Source organism: Plasmodium falciparum, assembly GCF_000002765.6.
Source record: "Plasmodium falciparum 3D7 genome assembly, chromosome: 11".
Taxonomy (NCBI): Eukaryota; Apicomplexa; class Aconoidasida; order Haemosporida; family Plasmodiidae; genus Plasmodium; species Plasmodium falciparum.
In genome coordinates, this window is record NC_037282.1 from 1524984 (window position 1) to 1542500 (window position 17517).

The window sequence follows — 17517 nt, forward strand, 5'->3', positions numbered from 1 at the left end:
ATAATAAAATGATATCTTTTCATTTTATATATCTAACAAATTATTAATATTTTTCAGAACTATAAGAACTTATTATTATATATTTAAATTTTGTAGTTTTATATAATATAGGAAATAATTAATGATCTTTTTGTATACCCATAATTTTAACTATATAATGTTAAATAAACATATTATGTTTATGTATATTTATATAGAGAACAAATAAAATTCCATGAATCCTATATTTTGTAAACTATATAAAAAAAATTAACAAAAATAACAGAATAAAAACAATTATAAAAAAAGTTAAAGGAATTGTAAAATACCAGCAAGTTTTTTAAAAAGAAAAAATTAGTAAATAAACAAAACAATATAACTATTATATAAATATATATATATATATGTGGACATTTATATATAGATTAAATAATATTAATACGGATAAAATTGCTTATATTTTTTTTTACAAAATACAATCAAGAATTTTTTAATATATACACAAAAACAAAACGGATAGTAAATGAAAATGATCATAATAAACTTTGGGATTATATATACATAATATATAAATTATTACATAAAAAAAAAATATATATTCATTTATATAAAAAATAAATAACTGTTCTTTGTTTTGTCTAATATATTAAAAAAAAAAAAAAAAAAAAAAAAAAATTTAATTTCTTTTAAATTATAATATTTGCTTAAACAAATTAATAGCAAAACTAATTATAGTATTTGATAAAGATATAAAATGTAATTTCACTTGATCGGTATTATTTTGATTTTTGGTTTTAATAAAATCACAAACAATTATGAGAAGTATTTTATTTTTGTTATCAGTTGGATAGGTCGTATATAAAATATTAAATGAATTAAAATGGAATACATTAAATGAATTATATAATTTTAAAGAATTAATAAATTCCTGAAAGGTAGGAAATCTTACTAAATTGTAATAATATGTTTTACAATAATATTTTGTTGTTCCTGATATACTTTTAATAAAATTATTTAAATATAAACTATTTGGTTTACATAAAAATAAATGAGGAAAAGGTAAAGTTAACTTGAATTTAATTATTGTATTATCATTAATTAAACAATCCATATTAAGGAATATTAGCATATGATTTAGATATGATTTTTTGAAACATAAAGTATATAATAAACATATATCATTTTTTTTTAAATTTATATATTCATTTTCTTCAATAGCGTCGTTATGATTCTTTTTTATATTTCTTTTTATAACTTTTATATGATCCATTTTATTTTCTGATAAATCACTTTTAATATATAAAATATTATATAATATGGATTTTACGTAAATATTCATATATATTTTATCATTTGTTAGATTATTTTCCAACATATTCTTCTTATTACTATCATAATTATTACTATTATTACTATAGTTATTATTACTATTGTTATTATTACTATTATTACTATTGTTATTATTACTATTATTATTATTATTATTATTATTATTATTATTATCTGTACTGCTAATATCTTTTGTCACATTTGATGTATCTAATTTATATGTCTTTTGTTTATTTGTCATACTTGAATGATTCATATAAATTTTGGCATAAATTTTCATAAGGTTATTTTGAAAAATGAGACCTTTATTATTTTTCGTATAAAATATTCGCATAAATTTTTTATGTTCATTAATTTCCTCGTCTGTTATAAAATTGGAACCCATTTGTGTATTTAAATAATTATCTAAATGTGATATATTTTGTTCTTTTTTATTACACTTATTAATTATTTTTTCCAAGTTTGTAAAATAATTTTTTTCATTTATATTGATAGCATAACTTAATTTATCATCATTATTTGTTAATATAGTTCCTTTTAAATTTTTTGATGCTCTTACAAAATAATTAAAATTTTGTTCAAAATTTTTATAATCACTTAAATAATCATTTGTTGTTTTTTTACTTAAATTATTTATATTTTTTATTTTATTTAATCCTAATTTTGTTTTATTCATATTTACATTATGCTGTTGTTTATTTGTATGATCCTCTTGACTTAAGCTACCTTCATGTAGCAAACCTTTTTTACCATATTTGGATATAGAAAACTTTTGATTAATTTTATCATTCCAATTAAGTGAATATTTTTTCTTATTATTTTTTTTATTATTTGTCTTATTATCATTGTTTAGTTTCAACAAACATTTCTTATCATTTATATATCCATCACTTAAAATAATATTACTTGTTTCCTCAGTGTCTTTATTATAACTATCCATTTCACAATTACTAAATGTATAATGTTCATTTGTTGAAAGAATTCCATTTTTTTTTTTTTTTTTTTTTTTATAATTATGTACATACATTTTTTGAGCATCATCATCCTGTTTTAGACCTAAGAAAAAATTCGATTGTGCAAGAGATGATTTTGTTTTCTTTTCATTCTTTTCTTTGATTTTCTTTTTTAAAATTTTATCACTTTTTTTATTATCATATTCATTGATTTCCTTGTTTTTATGTTTTTTTATTTTTTTGTATGATATAATTATTGGATCATGTTCTGTATTATTTAACATATTAAATGAGAATGTACTATTTGAACAATTAATTATATTTTTCTGCTGGTCGTATAATGGTATATTTTTTTTTGCATGATCTACGTATGTATTATTTTTATTCATATGGTTTAAATCAAATGTATTATCTGAATCATTATTATAATGTTGATATTTTGATTTATCATTATATTTTATATTTCGAAGTCTTCGTTGTTCTTGATTATTATATTCATCATCTGTGTTTATTTCTTCATTTGAAAAAGATTTTTTATTTAAATCATAAAGGTACATATCTTTTTTATTATCATATATATAATCATTTTGATTAATATTTCCCTTTTTTTTATTTTGTTTATGTTCCTCCAAATCATCATCTTGTCTTTTTTCTTTTGTTGAAGTAGTGATATATTTTTTATATTGATTCATTAAAAAATCATCAATATAGGAATCGTCTTGTAATAATAAATAATTTTCATCTTTTAAAGTTATATTAGTTTTACTATTATCATGGATATCATTATAATCTTCTATAAGGTTACTATTATTTTCGTATGTTAGAAGATTTTTTTCGTTTTTGAAATGTAACAATTCTTCATCTTCATCGTCATCTTCATTATTATTATTGCTAACATTATTTCTATCATTATTATTATGATCATCAAGATGATCATCGTCACATATATTCAATATATCTTGTAATACTTTTGAATCTTTATAATTTTCATTATTTTTTTCTTTCTTTACAAACTTTAAAATTTCCTTAATATATTTATTACTATTATTTTCTTTGGTATATATAAATTTTTTTTCATTTTCTTTTTTTTTATTTAACATATATGTATTTGTATAATTATTTAAATGATATAAACTTTCTTTGTCTAATAATGAATTAGCAATTTGTGAATTTTTTTGTTGGAATTTTTGAAAAGTTAACATATTATTTTGTTCACAATTTAATTTATGTATATGTTTTAATAAGAATGATAAATATAACATTAATTTTTCATTTTTACATTGTGAATTTTGTAATTGAAATATTAAATTATTAACTTTACTATTTAAATTATTATTAATTTGACTTGAATCTTTTAATTTTATTATATTTTCATTATATATTGAATTCAATTTGGTTATTTTTTCTGATAAAACATTATTTTCTTTTTTATTACCTTCCAATTCTTTTTCTGTTTCTATAACTTTTTGATTTTCTTTTTCTAATTTTTCTATTTTATTATTTTGTTTAGTTAAAACCTTTTCTATACTTTTGATAATTTCTTTATTGCCTTCAATTATTTCTTTCAATTTTTTATTAGCATCTAAATAGGATTCATTATCTAATTCTAAAAGCATAACCATTTTATCTAATTCTTCTATTTTCTTTTCATTTTCTTTATTCTTATTCAAATAATAAATCTTCTCTCTGTTACATCCATTATACAATTCTTTGAAAACATTTAATTTATTCTGTTTTTTCAATTCAGTAATATGATCAAATTCTTTATTTTTTAAAAACACATTCATGATAATATATGTATAGTTACTTGGGACTTTTTCTTCTTCTCTTTTGTATGACATCCCTTTGGAGTTATTTAAATATCCATTTTTATCAAAAAAAAATGCACCTGAATTATTACTATTATTATTGAAATTAGTATTTTGTAACAAAGCATTATTCACATTGGTATTATTAAAACAGTTACTTTCTATGTTACCTTTGTTTATATTTCCAACGGTAGGCATATTATTAAAATAATTGCTAAATTGATTATTGTTCCTATTATTCATATTGTTCACATTGTTCATACTATTCACATTGTTCATACTATTCACATTGTTCATACTATTCACATTGTTCATACTATTCACGTTGTTCATATAACCCATACCATTAACATTCATGTTCACATTATTCATTTGGGGATACTGACGGGGAGTGAACATGTAGGGTCGTCCCATATTAAGACCGGGAGAATTAAAAGGGGTAACTCTCATATTTCTAGTTCCATAATTAATATTATTCAAATTAGGTGAGAGATATCCATTTTTAAAATTATTCAAATTATGATTGTTCATATTTCTACTTGTAAAATTAAAATTATTAAGATTAGGATAAGAATTAACATTTCGACTGCTAAAATTAAAATTATTCATATTTTGATTATTTAAATTTGGATTGTTATAATTTTTTTTGAATCCAAAAAATGGATTAGGTGTTAAAATTTGTTTATTATTATATACGCCATTTTTTACTTGTTCATTTGAAACTTCATTCATATTTTTCATATTTGTAAATCCGTTTGATGGAAGAATTATATAATTACTTGGTACCTGTTGATAACGATTTGCATTTGTACTATTTTCATTATATAATAATCCTTGTTCTAATTTTGCTTTTTCATTTTTTGGTGTCAAGGTAAATATAGTTGGTAGGAAATATTTATTTTTTCTCAAAAGGATTTTATTTAAATTTATTATAGAATTATAATAATAAGTACCATCAATACTATCAATAATATCGATTATTAAATACAATTTTTTATTATAGTTAAAAGAAAAATCAAACAATTCTGAAATATTTATAGAACAGTTTTGTATACTTTTATTTTTTGTTTTTTTTTTTAAATATATTTTATTATCAATAGATTTTATCGTAATAAATATATTTACATTATTCTTTAAATTAAATGAAACATTAATAATTTCTGATATATGTACTAATAAATTAAGAGATTTATTACTTGATAAGAATTCTTTTTCTAAACTATTTCTTTTATTCATTGAATTCATAATATCATTTGAAGAGCTATCATCTAAATTATATAATTTATTTTCATTAAAATAAATTTTTTTTTTATTATCATTATAATTTTCATCACTTAATTCAAAATTATCATCTTTAATCTCATTTTCTATTTCATCTTCTTCATTCATATTACTTAAATGTTCATGACCTTTCGTTTTATTACCTTTTCTTGAATTACTTTTATTATCTTTTTTACTTTTTCTTTTTTCTTTCATATTCGTATGTTTATTAAACTTTTCATGACGGTATTCATTTAATTCTTCATCAAATTCACTACTAAAAAGATTAGTATCTTGTATATTATTATCGAAATCTTTATTATATGAAAATTTGGAGTCACTTTTATACATAAAAGTGTCACGTCTATTCATATTTCTATCTTTATATTTTTCTTCATTTATATGTGATTTCTTTTTTTCTTTCTTTCTCTCTTTGTTTTTCTCAGAATCTTTTCTTTTGCTTCGTTTTTCTCTTCTTTTATCATTTTCTTCTTCATCATCATCGTCATCATCAACATAATACTCATCTTCATCTTCATAATGTTCACTTTTATGTTTTCTAATACTTTCTCTATTATTTCTTTTTTCATGTTTTCTATCATTATGTTTTTTCTTTTTCTTGTTTTGTTCCTTCATATCATAACTAAAAGTCGTTTGATTAGTACCCTCAGAAATTCTTACGGTACCATCTTTTTTGTGTTCTCTCTCAAATTTTTCAAAAAGTTTTATTGATCTATTTACTTCGGTAGAAACCTAAAAAGAACAAAAGGAGCGGAAAATTGACAGCATGGGGATAAAGAAGGTGGTGGGAATAAAATGTATAACATGTTGAAATATGTGAAGGATGAAAATTTTATATACACATAAATACAAGCATTATATATATACAATATATAAATATATATATTTTATTTATATTATTTTGTTATTATTACCTGTACTAGTTCCTCGAATAAATTTGCTTTCCCCTTTTCTAGTGCTTCCAAGGTTATTTTTTCTAGTGAAATTAAATCTCTAAAAAAAAAGACAAAAATTAAACAAAATAAAAAATTAAAATTTTTAAAGTCTTACATATATATATATATATATTATAAAATATTGCGATTCACAACCCATTAATATAAAATATATTTCTTATTTAATTTATTTTTTTATTAGTATTACTTTTTACATTTTAAATAAATATCTCTCATAACCTCGATATCTACAAAAAAAAAAAAAAAAAAAAAAAAAATATATATTTTTTACAAAATTGTATATTTAAAGGTATAAGTCAAATAATAATATTAGGAATTATACATATATACATATATATATATATATATATATACATATATATATTTCATTTACCAGTTGAATCGAAATGAATACATGCCTCCAACTGTTTTGCTAATTCTCTAAAATTTGAAATATTTTGTTTAACGTTCTTCATCTTGGTTATTAAAAAAAAAAAAATATATTTTTCCTGGTTATAAGATCTATTTTATAATCAAATCAAACATTTTTTTTTCATTGATTTATTATATATATATATATATATATATATATAATTACATGATTTTAAAATTATATATTATACTTAAAAAAATCAAATAAATTACAAATAAAAAAAAAAAAAAAAAAACATAAACATAAACATAAACATAAACATTAGTTATAAGCAATACATATAAATAATATAAAAAAATATATTTTTTTTCTTATATTACAAATATTATTTAAAAATCATCAAGAAATCTATAATATAATATATATTATATATTTTATAGATTATAATATTATAGTTTTTTACGAAAAAATCACAAAAAGAGTATAAAAAAAAAAAAAACAAAATAAATAAAAAATATTTATTTATTAAAAATAAATAAATAAAAAAAAAATATATATATATTATTATATATGGAAAGGAAAATATTAATTAGAATTTTTTTAAAAATGTAGATTTTAATTTATTATAATTATATTATAAAAAAAAAATTAACGTTATATAAAAATATATTAATATATATATATATATATATATATATAATATATTATTGTTGATTTTTATTTCTTTGTGAATTTTTTTTCTTCTTCCACAATATTTTTATTTATAAATATATTTTTAGGCTTTTTCTAATATTGCCTTTAAAAGAACAATAGAAAAAAATATTCATTTTTTCAATATAATTACTCTTCATAATAATATTTATATATATTATTTTTAAAAATATGTTATACCTCTTTTTTTTTTTCTTTTTTTTTTTTTTTGAGAAGATAATAAAAAATTATATAGAAAGAAATTAAAAAAAAAAAAAAATGTTGACATGTTTTTATAATTAGTTTGTTTATTTTCAAAAAAAAAAAAAAAAAACGAAAAAGAAAAACAACAATGTTTATATTTATTATAAATATATATATTATTTTATCATAAAAAATATATATATTTAAACATCATAAACAAAAAAAAAAAAATATATATATATATATATTAATTATATATCCATAGATCTAAGATCCTATAAAGATCTAAATTTTAGTAATAAAAAAAAAAAAAAATAAATGAATAAAATTAAAAATTATATATTATAAATATATTTATGTATAACACAAAAATTAGAGAGATAAAAATATAAGGCATAAAAACAAATGTAACGGAAAATAATAAATTAAAAAAAAATAAAATATATATATATAGAAGTATTTTTTTTTTTAATTTGCTTTTATATAATAATAAAAGGTTCATTTATATGATTATATAGATATTCAAAAACATATATGAAATATAAAAAAAGAGAAAAAAATAATTTTAACATTATATTAATACTTGAACAATTAAAAAAAAGTAACTTTAAAAGCAACATATAAAAATATAATGTAATATACACACATATATTTCTCTTTTCTTTTTTTTTTTTTTTTTTTTTTTTTTTTTTTGTTTTTATCTGATAATAACATTTCTATATTAATGTATTAATTCCTGTAAAAAGTAAAATATATATATATATATATATATATATATATATATATATAATATAATTGTTAATTTAAAAAAATAATATATATGGCTTTTTCTAAATAAAAAAAAAAATTTATAAATAAAATAAATATAAAAGTTACTTACCAAATAAGAGAAGAGCATTCTCAGGTGTAAATTTAGCTGATATTAAATTGGAATAGTGCACACCAAAAGATTTTGATAATTTGACATATCTATTTTTATCTTTTGTATTATTTAATTTTATTCGTTTTTTATCCATGGTACTTTTAATTTCTTGTGATGCTAAAAAATAAAATATATATATATATATATAAACATTATTTTCCATGTTTATATTTTATTTAATTTTTTTCCCAACCTTTTGAACAATTATAAAAATCAATAATATTATTACAAGAAGCAGTAACCAATAAATTGTTGTCATAACTAAAATCGATATTTAAAATTTTATCTTCATAAAAACTAAAGTCGTCTTTTTTTATTTCAGATACATTTTTCCTTTCATCAATGTTCATAAGGTCATTTTCTAAATATCCATCAATAGACTTTCTAATGTTATCTGCATATTTCAATTCGTCAAATGAGTTAATGTTAATGCCCATATTTTCTTTTTGTTCTACTTCAACAAATTTGTCCATGGCCAAGTCTATTAGGTTTAGGTTATTAGTATATCCACCTATAATATAAAACAATATATATATATATATATATATATATATATGTATGTATGTATGTATTTATTTATTTATTTATTTATTCCTTCAACTTTGTAATATTTATATATGTATATACCTGCATATGAAAGAAAACGTCCATTCTTTGAAAAACTTAAAGAGGTCACACCTTGATTGCTAGGATAATTATTTTTAAATCGTTTTATGAATGAATTAATCCTAACATCGTATAAATGTACATAATTATCTGAAAAAAAGAAAGAAAAGAATAATAAAACATATGAACAAATGTATAATATAAAAACATATAAACATATACGTATTTATATATTAATTTATATGAATTTCCTTTTATGTGGTGATATATTATATATTTTAATTTTTGAAATATGTTCATTTTTTTAATATTACCATAATAACCACATGCTACAAGCGTATTGTTATAATGATATTTACATACATTAACCGGACAATTATACTTATATGTAATGAATGGATAAGTTTTATTAGTAGAATATATTCTTAAATTTCCATCATCTTCCGCAGTTGCGAAGAAGTATCCTAAAAAGGCTGTGTCTATAGACCATATTGGTGTATGTCCACCTACATATTTTACATAATTTTTATTACTAATTGTGCTGTATAAATATATATCACCATTTAAATTACCAGATAATAAAATTTTATCTGTTTCACCAAAGGACAAACTAGACACATTAAATGTATTTCCATATAATTTTGATACTCCCTTGTTATTATATTCATCTATATCTAATGGAATGCTTTTCTTTCCATTTAAATAAGATTCATGTTTTCTAACGTCATCCATATACTCATTAATTTCATCTATATCTCTTTTCTCATTCATTACTTTATTCATTTCGGATTTTTTTAAATTCCATAATTTTATTATGTTATTTGAATGTGCCGTTGCGATTAAAGATCCGTCATATCCAGAAAGTTCTGCACATGTCAGGTCATTACAATTGTTTAAGCAATAATAAAGTATACTTGGAATATTCTTTTTGGTTACTCTTAATCTATTAGTTGCTTGTGTTTTTAATATATGTTTATAATAATAATACGCATCATTATTTTCATTAGGTACATAATTATTTTGTTCTTTCTCCGTTAGCGATTTTTTATTTTCATCCTGATATTGTAGAAAAAAATTAGCAAACATAAAACAAAATAAATAATACATAAATGTGTTATATATATATATATATATATATGTATATATTAAAATAGAAGGAAAAAACAATTACATATAAAATGGTACATATATTTATTATAACGTTACAGAAATACATCATTGACTTCTTTTTTTTTTTCATACCTCTACGATTTCATCGTTAGTTAAATATATAGAAGGTAAATTCCATTGCACAGGAAAAGTTAATTTCACGTTATAGAAAAAATTTGAAGAGACAAATGCATAGAAGAAATTAAAATTCCTTTTTGTATCATCAATTTCAATAATTTTTATTTTGGTTGTAATTATATTGTACAAAGGAATACCTTCATATACACTTAAGTATTGTAAGAGTGATTTTTTACCTAATCTAAAATGAAATAACATAAATGAAATAAAAATATATATAACACTGAAGAAAATATAAAACAAGTAATATATATGTATATATATATATATATATATATATATATATATATATATTTATATTTATATATACATATACATATTAAAATGAAATACATACTTTGTCATGTGCACAATATGTTTTGAATTTTTCTTTTTGAAACGTATTAATGATATCTCAAATATTTGTGTTAAACTAACACACGTTAATAAGAACTTTGTTACAGGTTCGTAGGCGGAAAATTTTTTTAAATATTGGTTTTTGAAATTTTCTATATATTCATAATTAATAGTTAATAATAAAATATATATTTCTAATAAAAGACAAAAAGCAATATTATATAATTGTAATTTAATTTGAATAAGATTATTATCACACCAGTTAATAAATTCAGAAAAACAATTTATTAAATTAGGAGCATTAATATCTTCTTTTTCAATTTTATCTATTTGTTTCTCCATAGGTGTAGAACAAATAGTAACATTTATATTTCTATTGATATTATTTATTTTATCTTTTAATATATTTAGAACATCTTTATCCAAATTTAAATTATTTAACATTGTATCTAATGACATATTTTTATATGTATCCAAATCGAAAAGTTTAAGTTTCGGTACAGGCTCCTTTTCTGTCATATTATTATCACTATCATCCATAACATTTCCAAATATTTTTGTTAATGCTATTAATTTTTTATCACATCCTAAGTTTTCAAGTGATTCTCTGTTTATCATATTATATGGTTGTTCAGAATAATGCATTTTGATTTTTGGAGTAACTAAATTATCTTTCTGCACATTCGTATTAATATTACTACCAAAATGGTTATTCAAGTTATCTATATTATTATTATTATCTTTTGTTTCATCACTTGCTACATTACGTAATATTTCATTTTTACTATTATCAGAAATGGTGTTACTTTTTAAATTGTTTGAATTAACATTATCAATAATTTTATCATCATTTTTAAAAATAGGACAATCCTCTGTTATATTTATTTCTGTTTCTAAATTTGTTTTTATATCATTATTATTATTTTCTGTTTTAGATATATGAATATGGTTATTATTTAATATATTTTGATCTTCATTTTTTTTTAAATTTAATATATCATCATTTTTTTCCAAATTTGTCTCTTTGTCTTTTATATTATCATCTAATATAGAAACTTCATTTTTATCATCTTTAATTTGTATATCTGATTTGTTTTTGTCCTCCTTTTTGTCATCCTTTTTATCGTCCTTGTTTTCGTCTTTTTTATCTTCCTTTTTATCTTCCTTTTTATCTTCCTTTTTATCTTCCTTTTTATCTTCCTTTTTATCGTCCTTTTTATCGTCCTTTTTGTCTTCCTTTTTATTTTCCTTTTTGTTTTCCTTTTTGTCTTCTTTCTTTTCTCGTTTTTTCTTTTTTTTATTTTTTTTCTCTTCAAATTCTTGTTCAATGCGTGCCTTGAGTTTTTCAAAATCATCTTGTAAATCCGTATCCAATGAATTATCAAAACTATTAGATATATTTGAATTTTTATTAATGTTTATTTTCATATTATTATGTTGGCTACTATTTTTATCTAAAGGAATAGTTCCATTAAATAAAGGTATGCGATTATTATTTATTCCATTATCAAATGAAGTTGTATTATTTTTTTTTATTTCTTCATATAGCATATTATTATTAACAGACATTGCATTACCCATATTATTATTTAGTTCTAAATTGGTCTTATTCATTTTATCTATTTTTTCAATTTTATCTATTTTTTCAATTTTATTTATTTTACTCATTTTACTTCCTCTAGGTTGTTTAGAATTTGGCTGATCGTTATTTTTTGCTATCTTATTATTTGTGCTATACTTTCTTACAGATGTATAATCTGATTGTTTATTTTCGCTTTGGGAAGGATCATTAAAAATGTCCATTTCATTCATAAAATTAAAAGTACTGTTCATATTTAGTTTTTCTTTATTTAATTGTAGTTGATACATATTATCTGTATTTTCGATATTTGTTAAATTATTATTAATATTATTATTTGTCGTTGTATCATTATTTTTGAGTTTTTGTTTTTTGACTCCCACTTTATGCATTGTGGATTTCATGTTTGCAGGTGCTTTCAGCATTACATTATTGTTAGCATTATTTATACCAATCATATTACTATTATATCTTATATTAATTTCTTCATTGTTACTTTTAAAGTCATTAGTGTTTTCTATATTGTTGTGAAAGGGTTTCATAAATAATTGTTTATTATTATTTATATTATTATCTCCACTATTGTTATTATGTGATTTAAAATTTCCGTCTTCGTTATATAATAAATTGATATTTTTATTCATATTATTTATATTATTATTATTATTATTATTATTATTCATATTATTATTGTTGTTGTTGTAATATAATTCATTCGATTTTGAATTTATATTATTATCCATAATGAAATTATTGCTATCATTATTATTGTATTTATATATTTGGTTTCTATTTTTATTGTTTATATTATTTAAATTTATAGTTTTAAACACAGTCTTATCAACTTGATAGGAATTATTAACATTGGAATTATTTACATTAATCGCACTATTCATATTATTTATACTATTCATATTATTTATACTATTTATATTATTCATATTATTCATATTATTCATATTAGATACATTATTCAAATTGTTCATATTATTCATATTATTCATATTAGACATTTTATTCACATTGTTCGTACTATTCATACTAGATATATTATTCACATTGTTCGTATTATTCATATTTCTCATATTATTTATATTATGTTTATTATTTATAACACTAGTATTATTTCCTTGATTAATATTACTTGGTGCTTTATTTGGAATATACACATTTTCTTTATCATTTATAATTTTTTCTCTCTTATACATGTTTTCCATGTATTCATTTTCCTTAAATTGTTGTAAAGTTTTAGAATTGTCTTTTATATTATTCACTTTGTTCATAGCATTATTATTACTATTTGTTAGGTATATATTATTCTCTGTATTTTTCATATCATTCATATAATACATATTGACATTGTTCTGATCTGTATTCATAAAACTATTTTTGTTCATACTATTTTTGATAATCATTTTGTTACCTATCTTTTTATTTATTTTTTCAGCATTATCTATATTACTGTTCTTGTCATTATTTAATTTTTTGTTAATGTCTATATTATTTTTCATAATATTATTATAATTTATATTATTATAGTTATAGTTAATATTACTCATAACACTCTCTCTTGCGCTATTATTACTAATATTACTAATATTATTATTATTATTATTGTTTATTATACTATTTTTATGTATATTACTATTACTTAGATCATTACTCATTTTTATTGAACTTTTTACATTAATATCTTTGACCATATTATTATTAAAATTGTTTAAATTATGTTTAATATTACTTGACATATTTCGTGGTTTAATATTTGCAGATATGCTACTTATATTGTTTGGAATATTATTTACATTATTATTTAATATGCTATTACTTCTATTTTTTGTTATATTTATATTATTTGGCATATTTATATTATTTGGCATATTCATATTATTTGGCATATTCATATTATTTGGAATGTTCATATTATTTGGAATGTTCATATTATTTGGAATATTCATATTATTTGGAATATTCATATTATTTGGCATATTCATATTATTTGGTATATTCATATTATTTGGAATATTCATATTATTTGGAATATTCATATTACTTGTTCTGTTCACATTACTTGTTCTGTTCACATTACTTGATATATTCATATTATTATTTGATGCATTCATATTATTTGGCATATTCATATTATTAGCACTATTTATATTATTGTTCATATTCAGGTTATTTGTTCTACTCATATTATTTGATAAATTAATGTTACTTGTTCTGCCCATATTATTTGGAACATTTATACTACTTGTCCTATTAACATTATTATTAATATTCATATTATTATTAATACCCACATTATTTGTCATATTCATATTACTTGACACATTTCTACTATTTGCCATATTTATATTACTTGATATATTTCTACTGCTTGGTATATTTATATTACTATGTACATTATTAATATTATTCATAGGTCTCGGTATATTATTAATATTGCTTTGTATACTACCTCGATTATTCGCAATATTACTCATGATATTATTGGGCATATTCATATTATTATTTATGTTTGTACTTCCATTTTTGTTAATACTGTTATGAATATCATTATTATATTTATTGTTATTATTATTATTCATATTTTATTTCAAATCTTAATAATTGTAATTCTTCAAATTCATTAATATTAATCAGTAATTAAAACATAAAACAAAAAAATATATAATATTATATATATATTTTTTTTTTCCACAAATATAAAAAAAAAAAAAATAATAATATTTTAATTATAAAAATATTATATATATATATATATATATTAATATATACATATAATAGTTGTATCAATATTTATATCAATATATATCATTATCACCTTTTCTTATATTATTATAATTCTTTAATTTTTTTTTTTTATTCTTCTTATATTTAAACCTTATTTTGTATATTAATTTTAAAAATAAATTTTTCCATATAAAATGTTCGTTTTTTTATTCTGCCTTTTTTTTTCTTCTTTATTTTACAAAAATATAATCATTTTCATTGTAATTAAAAAAAAATTTAAATAAAAAAAATGATACATATAATATATTATATATTATATATATAATAAAAGGATATAGAGTATTTTTGTTTACAAATTAAATAATTTTACAAATTTATAAATGATAATTTTTTTTTTTTTTTTTATGTTTTATATAAGCTCAATAATATATATAATTATATATATATTATTATAAATTTACATATATATGCATATATTTTTTTTTTCATAAAATAATATATTTTAAAAGGTATAAATTTATATATATATTATATATATTTTTTCATACCATATATATATATAATATTAAAAAAATAAGTACCTATATAAAATATATATAATTATAATATATATATAATATAAAGAAAAAAAAAAAAAAAAAAAAAAAAAAATTATATTTATATACCAATTATTTTTTTATTTTTTTTAAAGTAAAAATAATTATGTATTTATTAATAAAATCATCTTTATTTAGAATTTACACATATAAAATAAATATTATTAAAATTAATTTTTAAAGGGGAAATAAATAAATATAGCAAGGGGTAATTTATTAAACAGTTTTTATGGTATAATTTGAATTTTTTTTTTTTATATTTTCTTATTTTCGTAAAAAAAAAATTAATATGAAATGTTTAAATATAATTATATTTTGTTCTTTATGGAATAAATTATTCAAAATTTTATACGCTTAAATATAATATGTTAAGACTTAATAAATATATATATATATATATCAATATATGTTTTGTATAAAAATTACATGTTCAGCTTAAAAAATTAAAGCGATGTTTTTGTAATAGTTATAATTCTTTTTTTTTTTTTTTTTTGATGTCCTCTTTAAGTACACAACTGATTTTATTTATAGTTTTAAAGACCAAGAATAATTTACACCTGAGTAAAAAGAAATAACCCTGAATATATTAAAATGTCCTACTTTTATATATATTTAAAATATATATAATATAACGCTGAATTATTAAAAGAGAAAATAAAGAAACTAAATGAAAATAAATTAAAATAAAATAAAATAAAAGATGAAAAATGTAAATAAGAGAAAAGAAAAGGGGGAATGTTTTAAAATTACATATAATCAACTATTAAAATATATATATATATATATATATATATATATGCATATATATATGAATGAGGCCCCTTTCATTTCACTAAATATTTATATATATTTTTGTTTTCCATATTAAATATATAATAAATAAAATAAATTCTTTTATAATCTTAATTTTCTTACTAAACTTTTTATACGTAATATAAATTACAACTAAGGTCTATATTATTATGAATTGTTATTCATATATATATATATATATATATATATATATATATATATATATATATATATATGTATGCATGTATGTATGTATATATGTATGTATGTATATATGTATGTATGTATCTATGTATGTATGTATCTATGTATGTATGTATCTATGTATGTATGTATCTATGTATGTATGTATATATGTATGTATTTATTACTTTAAAAGGGTTATATTTTATGATTTTGACTTTATTTTAATATATATATATATAATATGTATTTACAAATATAGATAGAAAATATTAGACACATAAACTTATGTATATATATACAGGTTTATATATAATAAGATTAAAATATTCTAGTATATGTATATTTATATATAAGTCTATATGAGTAAACATATCAACCTATATATATTAAAAAAAATATATACTAATATTTATCTTTATATATATGAACATAAATATATGCAAATATTTATATACTTAAGTATATATATATATATATATACAAAAATATATATAATCACATATATATACATATAACCATAAACATTAAAAAATATTTATGTACTTGGATGTGTATATATGAAAATATACAAATAAATATATATAAACAAAAATTAACATAGACATAATAACAAATAAATATATATAAATAAATATTAAAATATACATAATAACAAATAAATATTAATATATATATATAAAAACAAATAAATATATTTATATAAATGCATATATATATATATATGTGTGTACGTACACGCTTATCAAATAAATATGTCATATATACATGATATTATAAACATTAATATATAAATTCAAAAAAAATATATATATATATATATATCATATATTTATCATTTATATGTATAAATTTATATACGTAAAATGTTTTTTATATATTTTTTCTTTTTTTTATGTTTTTTTTTTTTATTAACAAATAATTAGAT

General features: G+C 18.0%; 2 protein-coding genes and 1 non-coding gene across 3 annotated transcripts in view; 1 reads left to right on the plus strand and 2 right to left on the minus strand.

Moving 5' to 3' along the window:
- Positions 1–670: 670 nt before the first annotated feature.
- Positions 671–6761, minus strand: PF3D7_1138700 (conserved Plasmodium protein, unknown function; the record flags this gene model as incomplete). Its single annotated transcript, XM_001348032.2, has 4 exons — positions 671–6082; positions 6265–6343; positions 6494–6533; positions 6680–6761. The coding sequence occupies 4 exons, from the start codon at positions 6759–6761 to the stop codon at positions 671–673; spliced, it is 5613 nt and encodes a 1870-aa protein (XP_001348068.2).
- Positions 6762–8268: 1507 nt separating this feature from the next.
- On the minus strand, positions 8269–14873 carry PF3D7_1138800 (WD repeat-containing protein, putative; the record flags this gene model as incomplete). The annotated part of the gene is made up of 7 exons (XM_001348034.2): positions 8269–8288; positions 8433–8591; positions 8668–8985; positions 9102–9230; positions 9395–10136; positions 10323–10548; positions 10705–14873. 7 exons carry the CDS (start codon positions 14871–14873, stop codon positions 8269–8271), a joined length of 5763 nt encoding a protein of 1920 aa, XP_001348070.2.
- A 947-nt stretch (positions 14874–15820) lies between these two features.
- Positions 15821–17517, plus strand: part of PF3D7_1138900 — a 3360-nt gene continuing 1663 nt past the window's right edge. Inside the window, exon 1 of the non-coding RNA XR_002966648.1 lies at positions 15821–17517. This exon is cut by the window's right edge and continues 1663 nt beyond it. This is a non-coding gene — a non-coding RNA (uncharacterized ncRNA).